Source organism: Rhynchophorus ferrugineus, unplaced genomic scaffold, assembly GCF_030347505.1.
Source record: "Rhynchophorus ferrugineus isolate W39M unplaced genomic scaffold, kcgeb_rfMv2 rfM1, whole genome shotgun sequence".
NCBI classification, from domain to species: domain Eukaryota; kingdom Metazoa; phylum Arthropoda; class Insecta; order Coleoptera; family Curculionidae; genus Rhynchophorus; species Rhynchophorus ferrugineus.
Genome location: NW_027472580.1, coordinates 10,937,653 through 10,960,754, shown reverse-complemented (window position 1 = coordinate 10,960,754; position 23,102 = coordinate 10,937,653). Strand labels below are relative to the sequence as shown.

Sequence of the window (23,102 nt, the reverse complement as noted above, 5' to 3'; positions counted from 1 at the left end):
TTTAAGGATATAAAAATTACCAGCTGCATCAAACTCGAAGGACCAATTTGCTTTTAATGGACTATTTAGCTTTAGCAAATAATAAGCTATGGTTTTAGCTGTTTATGTACTTTTTTCTATTTTTTATAATTCTACATATTATGCTAGATGACTTATTTATTTACATACACACTACTTGTTTCTTTACCGTATCTCTTAATACTCTATCTTAACTTAACTTCTTTTTTTAGACTAAACTAGACTCCAAAGACTTGGCTACTACTAAAACCATAGACGAAAGAAATATTGCCCATCGTCGTATACACCACATATAATAAGAGGATTTTTAGGGATTTTTTTAAGTACAGTATCGAACTTTTGTTTTAAGATGTATACGTCCATCAAAATATTTCTTGCTGAAAATTAGGACGGGGGTGTAAAAAGTTCGATACTAAAAAAACGGTTTTTTGAAGAACAGTATCGAACGTAGTAAACGAACGAAAATGTTGTTTTCACATTCATAAAAATCTGTTGTTTGGCAACCAACGCATTTTGTAACTAGGGTGATAGCATAACGTACAGCTCCATTTATTTCCGGTGACTGTGAACGATACTTGACAATTTAACGTCCAATACACGTGCAGAATTGCCGTGTCGTTTTCTGCACAACGCATCCATTATTAGGATCGCTAATTATTATGAAGTCATAAGAATTTGAAATACTAATTATATAATACCTCAATGAATTATAAATTTTAAATATTTATTGAATACGCAATTGATTTAAATTATGAGTAATTATAAGTAATAATAGTAATATAAATAATAAACCCTGGGTATGATTTTTGTGCGTGTTAAAAGCTGATGAAAAAAGCATTAATTTTATCGACAGTATCGAACAATTTCCAAGTTAAATAACAATAACTTTATTTTATGTTTGGTATATAATTAATATGAGATTAAAACAACTTTTAAGTTACGTTTAGTAACTTGGGATATCAAAAATATTATAGACCATGAATTAATATTGAGAAATTGTTTAAATATTATCATAAACTTTATCATGAGTAATCACGTTGCAAAATAACTTTTTTGTACAGCAACTACCTAACGGTTGCTCAGTTTCAATGTTTCCAATATAAGTTACTGTAACAGGTCCTAAAAGATACACGAAAATAAGTAATTTTAATTCAAACAAAATGTTCAAGGACAAGAATAAAAATCAAGAGCAATTTCCTATGATTAACATTATATTTTTCTCAGCCCTATCTTTCATATTGCTTCTTTTGACAATCACTTAATTTTGTTAACGTGCGCATAACGTAACACAATTATTTCGTTCTTTTAAATAGATCGAAAAATATTCTACTCTTTCATTACATTGTATACGTTACTTTGACTTAATAATAATTATATCCCTACTGCTACACGATTATATCGATGTTGATATTAAATGTCGAGGTACGTGTGAATTTATTACGGTGGTAGACCATTAATGATCCTTTAAATGTCAAAATATATTCGTATTTTCCAGCAATTGAGCGGTTATTAAACAGCCTCAAATAAATTCCTGGTAAAATCAACAACAGGATCGATCTTGACGCTTAATTTTTATTCTATTTGCAGCGCTGCAAATACGAGTCAATTACCTCAACTGTCGGTTTTTTCTTTCTCTTTTGGTTAATGACAGGTTAATCTTTTATTTATCATGGAAATTATCATAAAATATCATGTATTTACCATTAAAGCTTAACATCGATATTAGCATGGAATCATGTTGCTCAATTTTAATAAGAATTATATAGTTGAAATTGCTTTAAAGTATCAATATTAAAAGGTCAATGGAAAAGTCCCCGGCCTACCATAGTAAAACACATTGTTTTAGCAAAATTAGTTCTTTTTATTCAACATAACTCCATTCAACGGTGATACACTGATTATATCTACCCTCCAACTTTTCGATACCATTTTTGTAGCACGATTTGTCCTTTACTTCAAAATAGGCCTCAGTTTCGGCGATGACCTCTTCATTCGACGAAAATTTCTTCCCAGCGAGCATTCTTTTGAGATCTGAAAACAGGATATAGTCGCTGGGGGCCAGATCTCGAGAATACGGGGGAGAAAGCAATTCGAAGCCCAAATCATGGATTTTTGCCATCGTTTTCATTCATTTGTGACACGGTGTATTGTCTTGGTGAAGCAGCACTCTCTTTTTCTTTAAATGCAGCCGTTTTTCGGCGATTTCGTTCTTCAAACGATCCAAAAACACTATGTAATAGTCGTTATTGATGTATGTATTGTATTGAAGATGTAATGATTTCAAAATAGTATTGATGAGTGCTATTAGTGCCCCGTGGTATTCTAGAAATAGTGATCTTCATAGAAATTTGTAAATGGACACCATCAACCAGGTCATTACTTGGTTCTTTAATCGGACAAAACGACTCAAGAGGACTAAACCTCTTAAGCTGGTGTAGTATAGTGTTAGCGTGAATGCAGAGTACAGTGCTGGTGTGAATGTTAATATTAGTGTGAATACGTAGATGATTCCATAAGGCGAAAATATTTAGATCATTTTATTAATTTAGGACTGCTTATCATTGAACAAGTATTGTTCAGATTATAATATTTAGAAAAGTACAGTTCTATTGATTTTATTCACGTCAACCTCTTGAAATTTTTAATGACTGGACCTACAGCTTAACGTAGGCTCCGAATCACGGTCATAAGCCTGCTGACTGGCAAGTGACCAACTTTAGAAATCATTCCAGGAGCCCAGCCCGGTTACTGACGTGACTTGGACCATTTTCCTTGTTGGATTTTACACTCTTGCTTAGAAAAATCATAAATATTAAACAATCACAACCGTACACTTTACGACCAGGTCCCAACAGGATTCGAACCCGCGACTATCCAACAGTCGGAGGACCGTCCTGCTGCCTTTACTACTGCGCTACCAAGCTGGCTATAATATTTAGATATACCAGTGAGAAATTATTTAATAATTTTAACAAAGTAATCTTGAAAGGATACTTTTACTAAATTGTATGTTATTCCAATTATTAGTTTACAAGTTGTTCTTCTTAATGTAGTTTTGGAGAAAACTTTTTTAATTCTCAAAATGTATTTCTTGACCAGTATAAAAGTTAGTATAAATTGAATAACTTTAATGTCCAATGTGTAAAATTTAATGTATGAAAGTCTGATTAGGAAAATCTTTTATTCTTTTTGTCTAGTAAATAGCAGTTAATTTTTGCTTTACGAAAACTGAAGATTACATTTTAGTTCAAAATAGCTGATATAAAATGAAATTGTTGAAAAATTATTATGTTTTCAGCAAACATCAAGGCGTCTGTATACGATATCATGCGTGCTCCATGTGATTTTGTTTAGGAGATTATCAAATTATATCTAGACGTTTTGTTTTGATTACTGAATATCACTGGCGCAACCATGTAAACGGTGCCACTCCATTACAAACATACAGTGTAACACAATTCCTAGAAAATTGTTATCATCGGTAAAAACAGGTAAATAGGTGACAATTTATTAGTTTTCATTGATAATGCTTAATGCAATATATTCTATATTTTAACGAGAATTAATTTATCGGTTTTTATCAATATTTACTGATATATACCGTAACAGGAAGTCTTGCATTTGTTCTGAATCATGATGACGTCACATAGTTATAGCTTCGTTATTGGTAGAAACTTTGGATCCAATCATTCATAACTCTAGAAATAGTACAATAATGCTATATACAGTTTTAGATCCACAAATTTTTCATTTAGTTACTTTTGTTATTTAGTTTGCACAAATCCACTGCTGAAGCCCATCGGACTTTTAGAAACTTATGGTGATGATGCTCCGTCCGTAAAAATACTTGACTATCACTATAAGTAATTAATAAATCATTAAAAAATTATATATGATAGCCAACCAAACAATCAAGAAGTTAGTATTTTAAAACCCAGTTTACCCTATCAAAAAGGAATATTTAAGTAGTAAAATAGTGAAAAAAGAATGCAAATTAGTTTTAAAGGACTATTTTTATGACAGATTCGACATAACAAGTTTTTGAAGAGATTTATGAATTTACTTAATTTGTTTGTTCATTCATAATTCTGAAAATGCTGGTCAATTAGATTGGGTAACAGTCAGAGGGGACACCTTTTTAAATTTGAAGTTAACCGCAGTTAAATCTGGCAAATAACATGAATCTTGTAATGGTTTTGTTTGTTATATCCAGCTACAAACAGTTGTACAAAAAATTACAATAATAATTTTAGCTTATACTGTTATAGCGATGTGGAGGTAGCAAGGTCTGGAGACTAAAACTCTTATGTTGATTCAAGATCATGATGGCAAGCTAAAGACGATCGTCAAATTTATTATAATCCGTATAAAGTAACATTGTGCAAAGTGCAAAGTCAAAGTAATAGAACATGAAAACACCATTTCTTTAATACGTTAATATTAATGCAATACTGAATTTTAGTGTTACAATTAACAAATGGGCTGAATAGTCCCGGACCCTAACACATAGATGGCGCTATATATTACATTCAGCTCTTTTTCAGTTAATACTAACCTTCTGGAGAAAGCTGATAAAATTTCATGATATTGTGCTAAGAGTGGCACTACTTTTGTTATTTTTAAAACAATGAATCAAAATCCATTTCGTGTTTTAATTTTACACTGCTTCTTGATGGGTAAAAAATATCGGTCAAGGGAAGCAAAAAAAGGCTTGAAAAGTATTATAAGGGCTCCGCTCCATCAGAAACAACAATAAAACGTTAGCTTTCTGACTTCAAACGTGGCCTCAGAGACACCGATGATGCAGAACGCAGTGGACGTACAAATGAGGTGATAACACCAGAAAACATTTAAAAAAATGCGCTAAAATCAAAAAGCTCTGTTCAAAGTGGGTGCCGCATTTGCTCACGGTTGACCAAAAACAAGAACGTTTTGATGATCCTGAGCAATGTTTGGCCATGTTTAAACGTAACAAACCGGAATTTTTGCGTCGATTTGTGACACTTGATGAAACCTGGATCCATCACTTCACTCCGGAATCAAAATGATCGTCATCTGAGTGTACAGCAAACTGGTGACTGGCCTATTTTCAGGCAAAAGATAAATTGTTCTACAAAAGTGGCAGTTGATCGTGTGGCTCTTGATGGAGATTACGTTGATGAATAATTTTGAACAAAAAAAAAAGCGTTCTTTGTTACGCCCGTGACTTTTCAGCCTTATGAGTTACCTTATCCCATTTAAGTCAAATTAGTAAACAAATGACTGCATTCTGTCGCTATGTGAGCCGGTCAAAAGTTGGCATAAATAAGAGAGGAAAAATATTCAGTCGCGTAAAATACATACATTTTTAAAATCTATTTTGTGTTAATACCATCTAAGAGTTTTGACATTTATAATTTTCTCTCACACTTTGCATTTGATCATTCTGATCAATAAATTTAAATTAAAGATAATATATTGGCCCTGCATCTTGCTTGTAATGGAAAGGTTTATGATCAATACATCTAACATTTTTAATATATGTCAGACTCGAAGTCTAATACATATAAGACATGTTAATTAACAGTGTATTTTTTCATACTTCAATCGATATATCAACGTTAATCGGTACTAAATTTTTAATTTTTCCTCTCAGCTTCATGCGCTATCATAAAAAAACTATCGCATTGTTTTACACTGTAGAAGAATCATTACGTAAAATGGCACGCTGTTCAAAACAACTTGTTCGAGTTGCGACATCAGTTGGACGCTTTTTTATTAGCTGTTTTTCATTTTTTTTATTATCGATCGCTGAGCTATAAAAAAATCTAATTCAGTGGCGTAGACGAACAGGTGCATCAAGCTAATAAAAGCCTATCCAATTTCGGATTGTTTAGAGATATGCCTATATGTAATTTGCTTTTATTCAATGATGCTTGGTTGGGGCCTTTAATTCTTTGGATTTCGGTTTTCAGACATATTAAATACCTCTCGAAATTATTTATGAATTATACATAAGATGCTACACGACAAATTAATTATATATATGTTACTTCTATCATCCACATCCACACACTTCGCAATATTAACTTAACCTCACTTGTTGTATATATAACGTGGGGTAAAAGTCCCGCTAATATGGACGCAAATTGCGCTGAGTGGCAATAATGGCAACGATTATTTTCAATAAATATTGTCCCTATTTTCGCTCGTTCTTGTGGCGTATACTTATCAGTAATAAAATTTGTAAAAAAAATACATAACAAATCTTATATCTAATTATATCAAGGACATCAGAACTACCTTGCATACCACAGAAGATTGAAATAATGCCACTCTTGAGTTTGACTTATAAATAAAAAAGTATTTTATATTTAATTAGATTTTGAGATATTGACAATGAATCATGGTTTTAGCCATTTAAGTATATGATGCATATGCAGTTTCACTAGCATGGCTAATTAACATCCTGTTTATGTATGCTATCTTGAGACTATATTTTTCGGAAATATCATACACTTTTTGCTCTATACACTTATTTGTCTTCTATTTTCTTATGCCTATTTTCATATGCGACTGTTCCTATTTCTTATTATACTTGGTCAGTAAACTATTAAAACAAGACTTTTTCAAGGTACCCCACGTAATTAAACTCAGTTTTTCATCGCAAATTCCAACTAAATTTCAATAAATTGTTTAAAAATGGGCTTTGTAATACATTTTCTAGGATTAACTGAAAGGAAAAAATAATTTAAAAGACATTTGGAGCGTTATTAAATAGAAACCGTATCTGGCACGGTCACGGAAAGGATGAGTAGTGTTTATAGAGTTTTAGGATGTATGCGCGAGTTTGAACGAATTTCGCATTCTGAAAAACTTTATAAAAGACAAAACTGACATTATTGGTTTCAGGAATACACATTAATAATAAAATGACTGATATCTCACGTTAAAATTCACTTGATATGTATATCATTCACTGTGCTGTTATGTTAAAATTTTACTAACAAACAGAAACTTTTGATACCTATCATTTGGTACTATCCAAAATTATAAGTCTGCCAACAGTGGTTATTAAAACATCAAGAATGAACTATTCTCCAATGAAAGAACGTGATTTTCATAGAGGAGGTATGAAATATATACACATAGCAGATTATATCCTTAGGCCCTCAAACAGTTCGGATTTGACACAGTTTAACCTTTTTTCTGCCGAAAGTCTGAAATTTTATTGTAGCATGTATCATTAAACAAAAGTGTGTTCCTGCAGTTATCATATAGATGATATATTTTTCCAAATAAAATCAATTGCGATGTTCGTTTGTTTCGATTCGTCAATCCGTTAGATATTTTTTGAATAAAAACGTATTAAAAGAAAACTATTCCTTTGGGACACCCAGTATACAATATTATTTTGTTTTTTTCTATCATCTTGGCACGGCTACATTTTAGATCCAATTTCTAATGGTTTTCATTGTTGTTTTGAAAAACTATCGGGAGCTGTTACATTTTCGATTATTTTATCTCGGCCTGCTACGACAATGTGTATTTGAAAATTTTCAATAGTAATACACGTGTTTAGGGGGCGCCAGCTAATAAGCGGTCGGCACAAATAAATTACGTATCGATAGCGAGGCTGTCGAAACGATATTTACTTTTTTCGACGTAATTGATTTTTGTGTTTTTTTATGACTAATTTTACGTTCGCATCGGCAAGTGTTTGTTTTATTGTTTTGTTGGCGTCACAACAAATTTTATGATTTTTGCACATTCACGTCCGATATTTGTTTAAATTGAACTTTTCATATGTCGCAAATTTGCGTGTTTTACTACAGAACGTTTTCATTCAATAAACAACAATAATACAATAATCGTTAGTTATTAACGATATATTGTTTTTTTATTGGTCTGTTTGCCAATGTGATAAAAAATAAAACTAAATGAAATAAATAAAAACAGCAAACGGGCATTTATTTTTCGAAATTGATTTTGTCTCCTACAAGGTAATCCCTCTTATATACAAAGGCGCTCAGGGTTGACCATTATTTTTTATAGTGATAAAACGTAATTGCAATACAAATATATACAAACAAAAAAATTGAGTCGAATTCACAAAATATATAAAAAGAAAATTACTAAAAAAAATTATATTATTATTTTTGTATTCTTTGGGCTTAAAAAAAGAATTTTGAAAATCGGTCCACAAATGACGAGAAATCGGCGAACATACATTAAAAAAATATATACAGCTGAAGATAGCCTCCTCCTTTTTCGAAGTCGGTTAAAAATGTAGTTTGTAATTGATATTTCAAATACCTGACGTTGGCTTTAAAACACAATCGATTATAAATATATTTAGCGATCTTATTAATAGATGCATTCTATAGAAAGTTATGTCCGAAAAGCTTTCATAAGCAAAATGGCAACCGTTACAGTAAAACTAACACTTTCTCAGCCATAGAAGTAGAATACCTAGAGACTTCCATTGAAGTATTGATATCAGTTGCTCTTTACTTATATTACGTTCAAGGTAAGAATTGTTACACCAAGAGCCACACAATCATTCCAGCGCCGCTCTAACGTTTCAATATAACTTTTAGAACGATTTATCTTTTGCTTCAAAATAGGTGTCAGTTTCAGCGATAATTTCCTCCTTCGAGCGACATTTGGATGTAGTCGATGAATATTACACCACGAACATCCCAGAATACCGAGGCCCATAACCTTTCCAGTCGATGTTAGAGTTCGAGCTGTTGTGCTTTCCGGCGCTTTGGATGAGGTTCACTAGTCGCTCTCCACTCAGATGACATCGTTTTCTTGAAGTGAAGTGATCCATATTTCATCCATTGTCACATATTGATGCAAACATTCCGATTTGTTACGTTTAAAAATGTTTTGGTGAACAATGAGTAAACGCGGCAACCACTTTTAATAGAGCTTTCACATAGTTGAATGCTCATGCAATATAAAACCGACACGTTATTTTGATATCTTTACAATGTTAACTCACGCACGCAACTTCACTCTTCGATTATTCAAAATGATTTTGTGTTTTTTTTATGTTTTCTGCATCATCTACGGCCACCTTTGAAGGCCGGAAACCAACCTTTATTGCAGTTTCTGATGGAACGGAGTTCTTATAACACTTTATCAAGTCATTGCTTCGTTTGAACGGTATTTTTTCCCGTCAAGAACCATTGCAAAATTGAAACATGAAATTGTTTTTGATCCACTGTTTCGAAAGTAACAAAAGTAGTGTCACTCTTGGCACAATAACTCACAAACTTGTGAGTAGAATATCATGAAATTTTAACAGCTTTCTTTAGAAGGTTAGTACTAAATGAAAAAGCGGTGAATGCAACAAATCTAGCGCCTAGCCTATGCGTTAGGACCGGGAATTTTAAGCCCGTCTGTTAAAAGAGAGCTTAGAGAGATTTCCTTTCGAAAAGTTTTCTTTAACAAATTTTATTCATTCCCCAACAAGAGACCGTTTGTCTGATAGTGAATTTAAAAATCTAGTGTTCGTGAAAGGAAATTCTTCTTTTACTGATTAATTAGCTGGAATGGATCTTCTATTAGTTCTATTTAGATAACACCTGATTTAGAATTCTATACATGCAAAAATAAAATACAATAAAGCATGTATTTTGCCTAGCTCCAAAACCACGTATGCAAAATCAAAATCGGAGTTTAGGATCCTCAACCAACGATGCTAATGATGATCTGACGTAGTCTAATCAGGTAAATGAGGTGGTTTCTGAATTGTACAAATTGAATCTTAATTAAAAAAATCAAGCGATGGGCAAATCAAGATATATCAACGTACAATTTTAGTCTTGATACAAACATTTTTACCGCAGTAGAATAACATAATAACGTTGGTATTTTGGATATTTTTAATGAACGAGTCTGTTGTTTTACATGGGCTTCGAACCATGAACCTTAAACATTAACTACGTTCTATAACGAGTGATCGACGCACAAATGATGTCAGAAGTCATCCGATCTTACCCAGCTTGATCATTACTATAAATAATCACACAAAACTAGGCTCAGAGCGGGATTCGAACCAGCGACTTTTTTTGGCAAAGAACCAAAATACCATTGAAAGTACTATTTAACTATATTTTAGTATTATTGTTATAGTTGTTGTTCAGTAATATGGTATAGAATCTGGACAAAATTAATTTTTACTTTATTGTATAATTCATTAGATTGGATATTTACAGTTGTCCCAGTTGCAGTTACTTTTTGTGTTTGAAGCAAAACTTTAACTGTGTATATAATTTAAAATACTTAATTGTTAACATGAGTGAATGAGAATGAGAATGTGTGGAGCAACATCACTACATAGTATAAAACAAAGTCGCCTTTTCTGTCCCTATATCCCTATGTGCGCTTAAATCTTTAAAACTACGCAACGGATTTCGATGCGGTTTTTTTCAATAGATAGAGTGATTCAAGAGGAAGGTTTATATGTATAACACATGCATAATATACTAAGGCAACATTGCTAATTTTAGAGGTTTCTAACGTGATGTCGTAAATTAAAATATTTTTTTTAGCAATTAGCAAAAACGCTGCCTAACCCTACGATTTGGATCAAATTAATGTACTACAGTATGGTACACCATAAAAAGGTCTACAAAAAAGTCCGCGATGGTATATGTTTATCTTTTAGGGATAACCCACATTAACCATTTTTATTGTTTACTTTTTACGTGAGAAAATGGCTTATTTACGAAGCTATTTTAAGCAATACGGCATTAATCCTTATCGAATTAAGTACCTTAAATACAGTCTGCAATTAATATAGATCAATATGGTTCCTTACAGCATGTAAATTAAACAAATATTTTCGGAAATATTACAAATTTAAAATTTGCGTTTAAAAATGTGTAATGTAATAAAAATTGTATGAATTTAGATATTCCAAAGATAGCAGGAAATCTTCATAGTAAGTATAGGGGAAGAGGAATTGTTTTACTCCAAATTTAATGCGTGCAGGCCAAGGGCAGTAATGAATGAACCAAAAATACTGGATCGATTTTAATCATGTTTTCATTGAGTGACATAAGCATATATATTTTATGCCCGTGCAAAGTCGGAGCGGGCCGCTATGTTTTTATATACAACGTTCATATTTTTTCTGTAGTGTATTTAATTTAGTATCAGCATTGCACCCGTGCGAAGCCGGGGCGGGTCGCTAGTAAATACTATAAAAAGGACAGAGGCCTCTTGTTTAAAAACTCAGAAACCGTAAATTCTTTCGATAAAAAGCTTGCGTCTATAAAACTAGCGACGGATCGAGTGCGTATGATGCTGGAGATGACAGAAGATGCTCTGGATGATTAAAGAGTTCAAGTACAATGAATTACAAGATTTCCTAGCTCAACCCAGCTTAAATCCTCAAAGAAATTTCAGACTCACTTAGCATATTTTAGATCAACTATTTTTAGACGTTTCCATGTCATCAGAAAGATCCAAAAAGACAAAAAATGGCTACCACACGAATTTACTGAAAATTTCATTGGAGCTTCTTCAAAATCGTGGTTTCATTGCTTGCCGCGCAAATAAAGAAGTTTTCTGTGACGTATTGTAACTGGTGATGAAAAGTAAATCTGACAATTTCAAGCAAAAAAGACAGGGGTCAGTCCAGAAGAGCCATCGACATCAACAACGAAGCGGAATATTCGTTACCATGAAGTCTTACAATGCATATGGTAAAATACGCGAGGTGTAGTGTATTGACATTAATAGAATAAAATGAATGAGGCATTATAACAAAGTAGTCCAGCAATAACGGATTCGAGTTACATAATCGCAACTCTAATGTAAATTCTGCTATATCCAGTGTATTCTCCAAATGAGCCTTTTGATTACACAAGCTTATAAGTTCGCATCAACTTTTGGGCCCTAGGAGATGATAATGTTTCTTAAAGTTATTTGACGCTCTGAAATCGGATCTTCAATCTGTGTGTCAAGATTAATTCTAGTTTTTGAGTTCGCACATGGTGACATCACTGCGTTATTAAGACGGCTGTCAGCTAACGTTGTATTAAACATCATTTGAAACTTGTTTTTCTACTGTGATTGTTCTTCAGAATGTGAAAATGCAGAGACAATGCTGTAAAGTTGATTCAAAGGGCTTTGTTGCAGTTGCGGACGTGATATGCTCGGAAAGCCTGTAAAAATTATGACAAATGAAGTCAAAGATGCGAATTTGCAGTACTTTAATTTTTGTTGTAGTAAACAATGACAAGCCATGGGTACCGAAAGCTGTGCAAGTGGTCACTCGGTGAAAATGTATATTTTTAATTTTCTGCTCACAAATTTCTTGGTTAAAATAGTAAAACAATGAATTTATTGATTACATAGAAAAATAGAACCAATTTAAAAAAATGGGCTGTTGATTTCGATTCATCCCAAATCTTAGGCTTATGAACAGATTTTGGTTGCTCAGATCTAAAAATTGTGTTTTTTTCTTGTGCCTCCTTTGTTCAGATAAAGACCAACATACGGATAAAATGTTAAAGAAGTGCCAAATGGATTTACGATTTGATAATTACCACATCAACATCCCACTGTCGACAAAATATATAAAGACATGCCAGGAAGAAGCAAAAAAAAAAATATATATATATATATATATATATATATATATATATATATATATACTTTTGCCTAGGACATTCACAAATTTTAAACAATCACAACAGGATTGGAATCCACGGCTATCGCAACAGTAGGAGGACCGTCCTATCGCCTTTCCCACTGCGCCACCAAGCCGGCCTCAAAAAAGCAATTCTGATATTGAAAAGGTTCTTTTCATCAATAATTTAACACAAACAAAAGAGAAATCCCAAAATTTTACAAAACAGACCGGTATTCCAGCAATCCTAAAATAAAAGCGGCCGGGAAAACGTCCCGAGGATTTCGTGTGCGTGTGTTTGTTTTGTTGGTTAGCGTTCCGGACCCGAAAACGAGCGCCGGCGTTCCTCAAGGTTGGCCGTTTTTCTTCGGCACTCGGTCTAATCCTTCGGAAAGTTCGTCCGTCCGACGGGGAAATTTATGCGTCTAGACTGCAGGGGGGACGCGGCGAGCGCGTTGCTCACGCATTTGGCATAGCCGTTGGCACCGTTTTTCGCTTAATTATTTTTGATCTTTTGCCGTTTTCATTGTCAGTAATTGTCGCGCCCGTCAACTCTCCGGACATTTTTGGACGATCCGACAACCATTCAGCAGGATGATCGCGTCTCGGATGATTCTGTCTGGATGCGGTGTTGCCGATATTCGTTTGTTTAGTTTCTTAACATATGTGTCGAAAAGAGTTTGAGATATTTTGGGCGTTCGGAGTATGAATGTTATATAATACAGCCCTGACCATTCGGCCATCTGTTTCTAAAACCACCTGAATGGTAAACGAGTGAGATAGACGGATCTGTTTTATAATAGATAAGGACGCTCACTGTCTCTTTGTATAGGTGTTCAAGTCGTCTCAGTCGCCTGTCTTCGTAAAATAAAACAGTTTTTTTTTTGTTTAAAACCCTTTCACATTTTATAACTGGCGCCGTCGGTAGGGTTCCGAGTAGATCATAAAAGCTGTTTTCTTTTTAAATTATTCAATTAAACGGACTCAAATTAATTATCGTGAAGAGAAGACAAGTTGACGTTGGATAGGTAATCGTGCCGCAGTTACCCAAAGCGATCCTTGGTGTAGTTAAGTTGGTGGGTTAGGGCCCAAGTATCGCAGCTTAAGCTGTATCACAAAAGATGGATTGAAGATGCTCCAACGACTCCTAGTCATCAACAAGGTCAAGGTGGACGGTTACCAAACGCGGATTGCAGTAGCTGAGTTCCTTAGCGGTGTTGGAATATGGAGTCAACAAAATTTGGAAAACCATTGCATCGAGGGGTGCCATGGAAATTTGGGTAGAAACACTGCCATTTCGAAGATCTTCAAAGGCAGACTGGCCGAAGAAGGTATAATCGATGTCCAAGAGCAATTTTTATAACAACTATAAGCACTCCCAACGTACATTGTGTTATGTGATACATTGTGTTACGTGTTATGTGATATGGCACTGATCATCCGGCCATCTGTTTCTAAAACTACCTAAATAGTTAACAAGTAAGACAGGTCGGTCTGTTTCCTAATACACCCTCAGTGTCCTTAAAATAAAAAAGTTTTTAGTAAATTAATAGCTTTTGATTTCTAAACCTTTCACATTTCATAACTTTTCTATATGAATACATGTCTAAAAAGCGGAATCCACAAAGCAAAAAAAAACGAAGAAAAAGAAATGTGATATTTTAAGAGACACTCCGGAGAAAATGCTCTTACTTTATAATAAAAAACTAAAACTGGTTGAACATTTCAAGATCAAGTCAGAAAGGAATTCAAAAAAGCAACAGTTCCTCGCAGAATCTGAAGAAGAGAATCACTATGTATAAAATAGTTAACAAGAAGAATAAGAAGAAAGTAAAGACAACTCGGCTTCCTTCAGACACTGAGTTCTATTTAAACAGTCCCCCAAGAGAAGAGAGCAAACAATGGGTTTTAAATACACTTTTGGTGTTTATGTTTACATGAGCTCTGACAGTTACTAACATGAGTAAGACATAAGTCCCGGAACTTTTGTAATGTTTTTGAATATTGAACCTTTCTATTGAATCTATTAAGTAGGCAGAAGCTTGCCACATAATGGGGAGTAGATTTCCATATCTAACAACATTGAAGCTAACAATGTTTTGTTACAAGAATGGGATAACGTTCCGTTGGAAACCGTTCAGTTTATGAATCCGCGAAGAATTTTATATTAAACGTATGCTTTAATGGATATTATATCGAATTTACTGAATAAAATTATTGATCTAACAGTACCAGTTCGCTTCTCGAACAACTAATCTTACTTAAAAATGTATCATTTTATGCGGTATAATATTATCCAATTTAATTAATATTATCTATAGATATATTATATAACATCAATTAATATTATCCATTATACCATTCTACATAAAACTTACTTTTTAAAAAACCACTTCGACACTGTTTACGACTTTTAATATTGAAAATTTTGAGAGTAGAAATCATATTTTATTTACTTATTTAAATTAAATAAATCTACAACAATAAGTGCATAACACATAGTCGTTTTTATTGATAATGGTCATTGCTACTGACGAAGAGATATATCAAATAAAATAGTTATTAAATTAATATATAATCAGTTGAAAAAAATAAACTTTAAAAATGAAAATCAACTTACTGGCTGACTGTATCTTGAAGATTGGAAGCTATAGTGGTATCTCCAGCTTCAAACCATATCTCACCAGCACCCAAATTGCTAGAACGTCCAACCTAGAAAAAATAGTAACAATGTGTTACAATAAAAAAGCAATCGTTGTGAAAAAAATAATAAATTAGCAAACTAATTCTTATTATCGTCCATCGCTTCTGTATTACATAGATATGGAAATAAAACTCTAGCAGTTTTTTAATGTATTGAGTTAATCTTTTAACATATAATATAAGGCAACAAATATACAATTAATAAAAAGCTGAAACACCTATAAATATTAAAGTAAAATAGGAAAGGAAATATAGAAGAGTAAAAAAATTAAGATATATTAAAACATGAAAAACAAGTAAGACAGATGAAGAAAAAAACTAAGATAAGAATACTAAATTAACAACCGTCAAGTTAGGCAGATAAATTAGTTATTAGAACAGATAGTAGTAGTTAGATAAGAGAACAGAATCTAGTCTCAAAGCATTATGCGGAAACAAAAGCTTGGTGATAAACAAATATCTACCAAAAAATAAAAAATGACAATACATAAATATATAAAATTACAATAAGAATATGGCCATGTCCTAAAAATATTGAGAATCACCAAAAATAGCAGAAAATGGCCATAGAATAAAAGCAATACCAACGTTAATTGAAGAAATTGAACGATGTATGTAGTTTTATAATATATAATTTTTTTAATGTAATAGCAATAAACAATAGAGCTCATTGACTCAGGCAAAATTCATAGGTTAAGACAAATATTGAACCAAAACTTATTAAAAACAAATGAACTAAAGAGGTATGCTAGGGTGACAATTGAAAAGCAATTTAATCCCTTGTATGATTTGCTGACAATTACCAAGACAGGGTTATTATTACCCATAAGAGAGGTGAAATTAGGTGAATATAGGTGCTACATCGATTGAACGACAGGCAAATGGGAAATCGAAAAATCGTGCGAAAGGCTGCTTCAAAGGTATGATCGGAAGTCATTACTCTATCAAATAGTGACGGATGATGAAAAGTGGATTTATTTTTAAAACCCTAAGGACAAAAAATTGTGGTTATGCCCTGGCGAAGCCGGCCGACCGACTCCTAGGCCAAATCGTTTTGGTCGCAAGACAATACTCTGTGTTTAGTGGGACTAGAGTGGCGAGATGTATTACAAAACAACAAATGATCAACTTGAATCATGCATTGATTGAAAAACGTTCAGAATGTGCTTGAAGATACGGTAAAGGGATTTCACAGTACGATAAATCACCGTCTCATAAAGCAAAACCGGTCATGGAAACGTTGAAAGCACTTGGATGGTACATATTATCGTACCTGCCATACTCTCCAGACCTCGACCCGTCCGACTATCAACTTTTAGAATCAATGGGACATGCGCTTTCAGAGCAGAACTTCGCCAATTTCGAAGAGGTTAGAAAATGGCTCGATGGAATGGCTTTGCTCAAAGCAAAAACAGTTTTTTGACATAATATCTATAAATTGTCCAAAATATGGGCACGATTTTTTTTATTTTCTTGAAAATTATGTAGTTTTTTTTCCGAAAAAAAAACGGAACAGTAATTCTTTTCCGGTACACCTGCTAAATACTATTTTTACTAATAAATAATTAATTTAATACTAAATACATAATGATTTATTATATTTCTATCTGTGTTAATTAGCCTATACTAATTAATGTTATCCCCAAAATAATTTGAAGAAGATCGCTCAAAATTGATTAAAAGCTCTAGTTTTATTCACCACAACATCCGAGTATCTGTAAAAAGGAAATCAAAAATTATCTCACCCAGCCCACATAATTCATTGACAATCTTATTCAATTCACATGAAAAAAGAACTATTGTAAATCACTTCACTTAAAATTAATTCGAACAATTAATATTTGCTTGTAATAGTATCAAGACATTCCGAGAGTCAATGTTTAAATAACAAATCAATCAGGGAATCAAAAATATCTCTTGCACTATAAAACATCAGTAAAAATTTTCCGAACAGCCCCGGTAATTGTTGTTATTAAATCCCACCGATCACCGTCATCCGCTCGTCCCATTCATTGATGCAGCAACAATGCGCCGAGCCATCCCATAATTCATTAACATTCTTGTCCGGTTCACGTGAGAAAATCGCCAACGAAAGTTGACAATTACAACGATCGTTAAGTGCAGTTAAATTATTCTATAAATAGCCGCCTAAAGATAGACGTTCGCCTAAGAAAATAAACCATTTTATTTATTTATAGACTCGATGTGGAACAGAAACAATTCTAGAATCATGTCTCGGTGAATAACTGGAGACGCGAAAATAGATTCGCGGGGCGACCGTTTTATTTTGACGGCCGATGCGGTTTGACAGTTATTTATTAGGTGTCATATAGACGGCGGCCGCTTTCGCGCGAAATAAAACCTAATGTAACTTGATGGTTTTATCGTCGGAGGCATCAATAGTGTTTTAGAATTTCCGATGAAATAAAAGTCGCGATTTTCTTCCTAGAACTTGCGATTAAAAGGTTTTCAATCAATATTTGGGGATATACGTCAACGATTTTCTATTAATAGTATAGCATAAGGAGTTATATATGCATATATCTTGATCAGCGAAATCTCTTGACAAAAATACGAAAGCACAAACAATCTAATACATTTGTTAAATCGATTTCTTTACATAGAATAAATATTTTCGATTTAGTCTTTAAGTCTCCAATAAGTAGCGACCACTACAACCCTTTAGGCTACCACGCTTTCACTTACAGCAAGTTCAAAGGTTGGCAACGTCAGTGTATTAGTACCATGCAGTTCCAGGCTATAAAAGACCATCACGACGACGTCTCGCTCTAAATACTGTAGGCTATGTGCCAAGGCGTGTACTATTTCCACTCCTCTGCAGAAAAAGTAAACTTCCAATCCCACAGAAAGCGACACCGTATAAAATGCTAGTCAGTCCAGTCTGACTTAACGGAGCACAGGTGTGATACAGATATGTCTCTGAGAGACAACTTGAACTACTACAAGTGTTCCAACCCAAAAAAGTCCGCGCGTTATTCCATGCCCCATGGTTCGTGAGGAACGTCAATACACACCTCGAATTCGGTTCTCCATAGGCACCTTAGAACACGACAACACCTTGATTGAATCGCTACCCATCCACAAACCTCGGTAGTAAACAAACTACGATAATCCCAGTCGTAACCCAGGGTCTCTGTCACCCGCAAATCAATAATACCCCGAATCCGAAGCGAAATCAGCAGAAGACCATTTGGTTCTAGCTGGTCAACTTGGTAAAAGTTCTTTTCTTGTCTCCACCCTCTTGTAACCGTACCAGTTCCACAGCGCTAGCGTACTTCCTTTACCTCACCTAATATCCTGTCAATTCTCCCGTCGACCACATGTATCATTTAATATCACAATAAACAAGTATTTCTTCAACCAGTATTTTCAGTTCTCGTGCAAATTCTTTCCATAAAATAGTAGTGAGTATTCGAACAATCGCATCGACAGCCACACATTTGGCCGACCGACCGACAAGACGAACATTCCTACATTATTATAAAGAGGAATGTCAGAACCAGTGATTTTAACACATTAATAATGACCAAGTATCGCAGATTTTGATTGCAAATAGTTGACAGTAATGGATAATTCCATAATCGATTTGTGAATATTGTCAAAAAAGCATTTATATAGTTCTAATGTCAATAGGAAAATCGATACAGATGGATATTCAATTTTAATTTTGCAATTCTCATTATATTTTAGACATAGTTGGTCTTGCAAACTGAAACCAATACATAAATATCACTGGAAGTTCTTTAAATGAGCATATGTCGTCGAAATCATAGTTCGCTGATAATATCATCATAGAGAGTCATTCCATAACATTAAAATGGAACAAGAAACATTGAAGAAAAGAAAAAATGGATCCTCATTTCTTAAGGTTATGGTTTCCTATTTTAGTAAAAATATTACAACTTCTAAATTTGAGTGTAATCGATCATAAGAGTAGATCTCTGAATGAGTAGTTCAATACTATAACCCAAATAGATTATACTCATCATTAAATATATGGAACTCTCCCACAGGAAACTAGTTAAAGAATGTTAAAGAAGTAGGGATGACGAAAGCCCTCGACAAAAAAACAGGGGTTTTTGCTAAAATCTGGCTAAAGTACATATTCTCAAACAAGTACTGACAAATTACAGCATAATTAATAGTGGCAACTAATTATCCTAAAATAATTAAGCAAGAATCATGAAGATAAGCAACCGAATGCTACTAAATCCTATATATTATTAAAGAAAATGAGGCCCATAACTTAACTATGTAACCTAGTCTCAGGCTACCAGTTTAAATTCAGACAGAAGCACCCAACAATGACCAGGTCCATAGAAGAATAAGCATAATTGCAACCTCTTTTTAAGAAAAACAAATATGCTCTGTAATTTTATAGGCATAGTATAGTGATTCTAAGCTAAGCGATATAGATATACATTAACAACCTACATCTCTAAGAAACTGTTGAGAATCAAACAAGAGTTTGAATATAGAGAAAATACATTAAGAAGTCTCTTAAGGCAACTGCCTGGAAGCTACCCTGATCTACTCTATACTAGTGATGCAAATAAATAGGAAGCAATTGTAACAACCAAATTCACTAAGCCAAATGATACAGCACCGTTAATTGTGCATAAAACAAAAGGGATCTACAAAAAAACTTAAAACAGCTTACGAAAAAATAAATATCTAGATCAAATAATGGTGAAGAAACCAAAGCGAAACATTTGACTTAGATTCTAATCTTAAATCAGTTGAAATTAGTTAATGGTTGTTTAGTATAAATAATGCCTGTTATGTCCACCACTTTGACTCGATTCCTTACATATTTCCATATCTTATCACAAATACTGCAAGTTATTTGTTTTATAGAAACCTATGAAAAATCGAATATGGGAGTAATCAGTGTTATATGGTTTAGTTATTTATTTTTAGAGAAATATGAGTCATTTTCTATAGTTTGGTATTGGTTTTAAATATTGAATTTTACACATTTTTTTCTGTCAATATTTAAATAGACTGGTATTTGTGAATATTTGGGAATTTGGGTCAAAACAGGGAAAATATTCTAAATTGTTGGTAAGCGACAAAATGACATATTTTCTGAGAAATGTTTTCTTTCTTCTTTTAGTGAAATACTTATTAAGAGTTTCATCATATACAAGTTCGGGTTGATAATACTGCCAAGAGGTTAGTTGTATTTTTTTAGCTTTACAGTGTACATTCTAGATTAGCAATCAAAAATGTACTGCATTTGGCTCAAATTAAGTCAATCATTCTACTCAAAAAAAAAACACAATTAACGACGAATAAATATGAAAAGCTTTGATAGTTGTATTTGATAACAATTAGTCGAGAGGATTAATGAGATATAAAACAGGTTATATTAAATAGACTTACCTCTAAGAAAAAGAAATCTTTGATGTTGCCACAGCTTCGTACACTGGCTAAAGAAATCTCTATAGATGTGGGCATGGTTTGGTCCAGTTTAACGAGGGTTATTGTTTTAGCGGTCAAACAGAACCTGTAGGTTCCCGTCCTTCCGACGCCTAAGCCTCGGGCGCACATTTTCAGTTCCCATACGTATTCTGCAAAGAAAAAAAGGGAATGTTAAGAACAAAAAAAATAGCATGTTAATGTTTGCGACTAAATAAATAGACAATGCTCCTATAATTCTATAAAAATACTAAAATATGTAAAATCTCCTTAAACTTTCAATATAATTGAATTTGGCTACCTTATGGATAGTATTCTTGTAAAAATTCTTGGCTATAAGATTTTAAGCATTATGTCCATGTGGATTCGAAGACCTTTTACACAATTATTTTCTCTAATTAGCAAAAATCTCTTGGTGTATAATAGTATATTACCGCGAATAAATTCGATGGTCTTTTTGCAGTAAACATAAAAAAAACATAAAAATATCCATTCAAAGAGTAGGTTGATCATTAAATATGCTATTAAAGCATTAATGAAAATGTAGATGAAGATACATTAAGTACATAAAAAACAGATTGTGTAATGTTTCCAGTTTCAAAACAACAATAAGTCTATAGTAACAAAAGCAGCAATAAGTCTATAGTAGCAAAAACGTGATGATCCAGTCTGGAGGCGAATAATCATGATAGTAAACCCTAGTATCATACATATTGTGCGAAATATAATTAAATATTTTTAGATATTGATACATTATTTGTAGTATTAAAAGAAAACCGTGTTATCTTGAATAGACCAAGCAATACAGAACTTGGTCCCATAACACCAAGACTACAGGAAGCGTTCTGCACATGCGTATTTCGATAATATACATCGCTTCGTGTTTATTATTTGCTAATTCTATGGTTAGTTTGTACTGATTTGTTAAATTGTTATATATAATTGTGAAAATTGGACGAAAATAAAATGAAAGTAACAAATAAATCGAGTGTGTAGTAAACTATATTTTATTGATGTAAAATTCATTCGAAACGCAACGAAAATTAAAATATGAATAAAATTATAATATATTCTAGCATCAACAAAATTACCTAAAACTATTTGGTAGGATATGTTAAATTTGTATATATCAATATTAATGTCACTGTTCCTAGATTATTACAAAATATGACCTATAAATATATACATTTGATATCTAAGGAATGGATACTGACACTGTTGTAAACAATATTTTATATGTGGTTAATATATTTTATAAACTTATTTTATTAACTTTTAATTATTTAATTAATTAATTTTTATTAATCATTTTATTAACACTGTTTTAAAAAATATTTTATAAATGCTACTAGATGGAAAATAGTTAGAAGTGAAGAATACAAATATACGAGGTATATTTGTTATGTAATATGGCCCAGACTATCCGGCCATCTATTTTTACCCCTATTGTCTCTTTGTATAATGTAATAATATTTCCGTGTAAATTAAGTTTTTGTTTCCTAAACCTTTATAATAAGGTTTAAATTTAAAGAAGCTCTCTACAATAGAAGAAGCTAAAGCAGGTGTACCACAAGGAAGTGTACTGGGATCACTGCTTTATCTACTATACACTTGTGATATACCACAAATGGAGAATATTACGATGGCTACATTTGCTGATGATACTGCGATTATAGCTGTCGGAGACAATAGTGAAAAAGGCACACGGAAATTATAACAGGCAATTGACAATATAAATAATTGGACACAAGCTTGGAAAATAAAAATTAACGAAAGTAAATCTGTGAATGTGCACTTCACCTACAATCGGACCGTACAAGCACCAATAACATTATATATAACAACAACGCTAAATATCTGGGCATGAATCTTGATGCTAAACTTCGCAGGAAGGAACATATAAAGAAGAAAAGAAAAAAACCGGAATTGAAATATAGGAAAATGTACTGACTAATTGAGAGGAAAATCGTAAATTAAATAAAAAATTATCAGTACATAATAAATTGCTATTATGTAAGCAAATACTGAAACCTATATGGACATACGGAGTTCAATTATGGGGATGTGCTGAAAAAAGTAACCTCAACAAAATACAATTTTTTCAGAACAAAGTCCTGAGAAGTATTGTGGACGCACCCAAATACTACAGGGCTAACTACCTACAACGAGACCTTTAGATACCCATAGTCAGTCAAGAAATCAAGAGAATTGCAAGGGGGCACGATAAAAGACTCCATTCTCAAGAGAATATTAAAGTATTGCAATTTTTAGATACCACCAGAGCAGGACAAAGACTCAAAATAATCAA

General features: G+C 32.9%; 1 protein-coding gene across 6 annotated transcripts in view; it reads right to left on the bottom strand.

The window, feature by feature from the left end:
* The window catches only part of chico (insulin receptor substrate 1 chico), a 245,952-nt gene that overhangs the window by 72,987 nt on the left and 149,863 nt on the right, over positions 1 to 23,102 (bottom strand). For all 6 annotated transcript variants that reach the window (XM_076416028.1, XM_076416048.1, XM_076416033.1 and 3 more), the window contains exons 2-3: positions 20,759 to 20,946; positions 15,270 to 15,361 (exon numbers count right to left, since the gene is read on the bottom strand). In XM_076416028.1, coding sequence (XP_076272143.1) covers positions 15,270 to 15,361; positions 20,759 to 20,946 — 280 coding nt within the window. The remainder of the gene's footprint in view (positions 1 to 15,269; positions 15,362 to 20,758; positions 20,947 to 23,102) is intronic.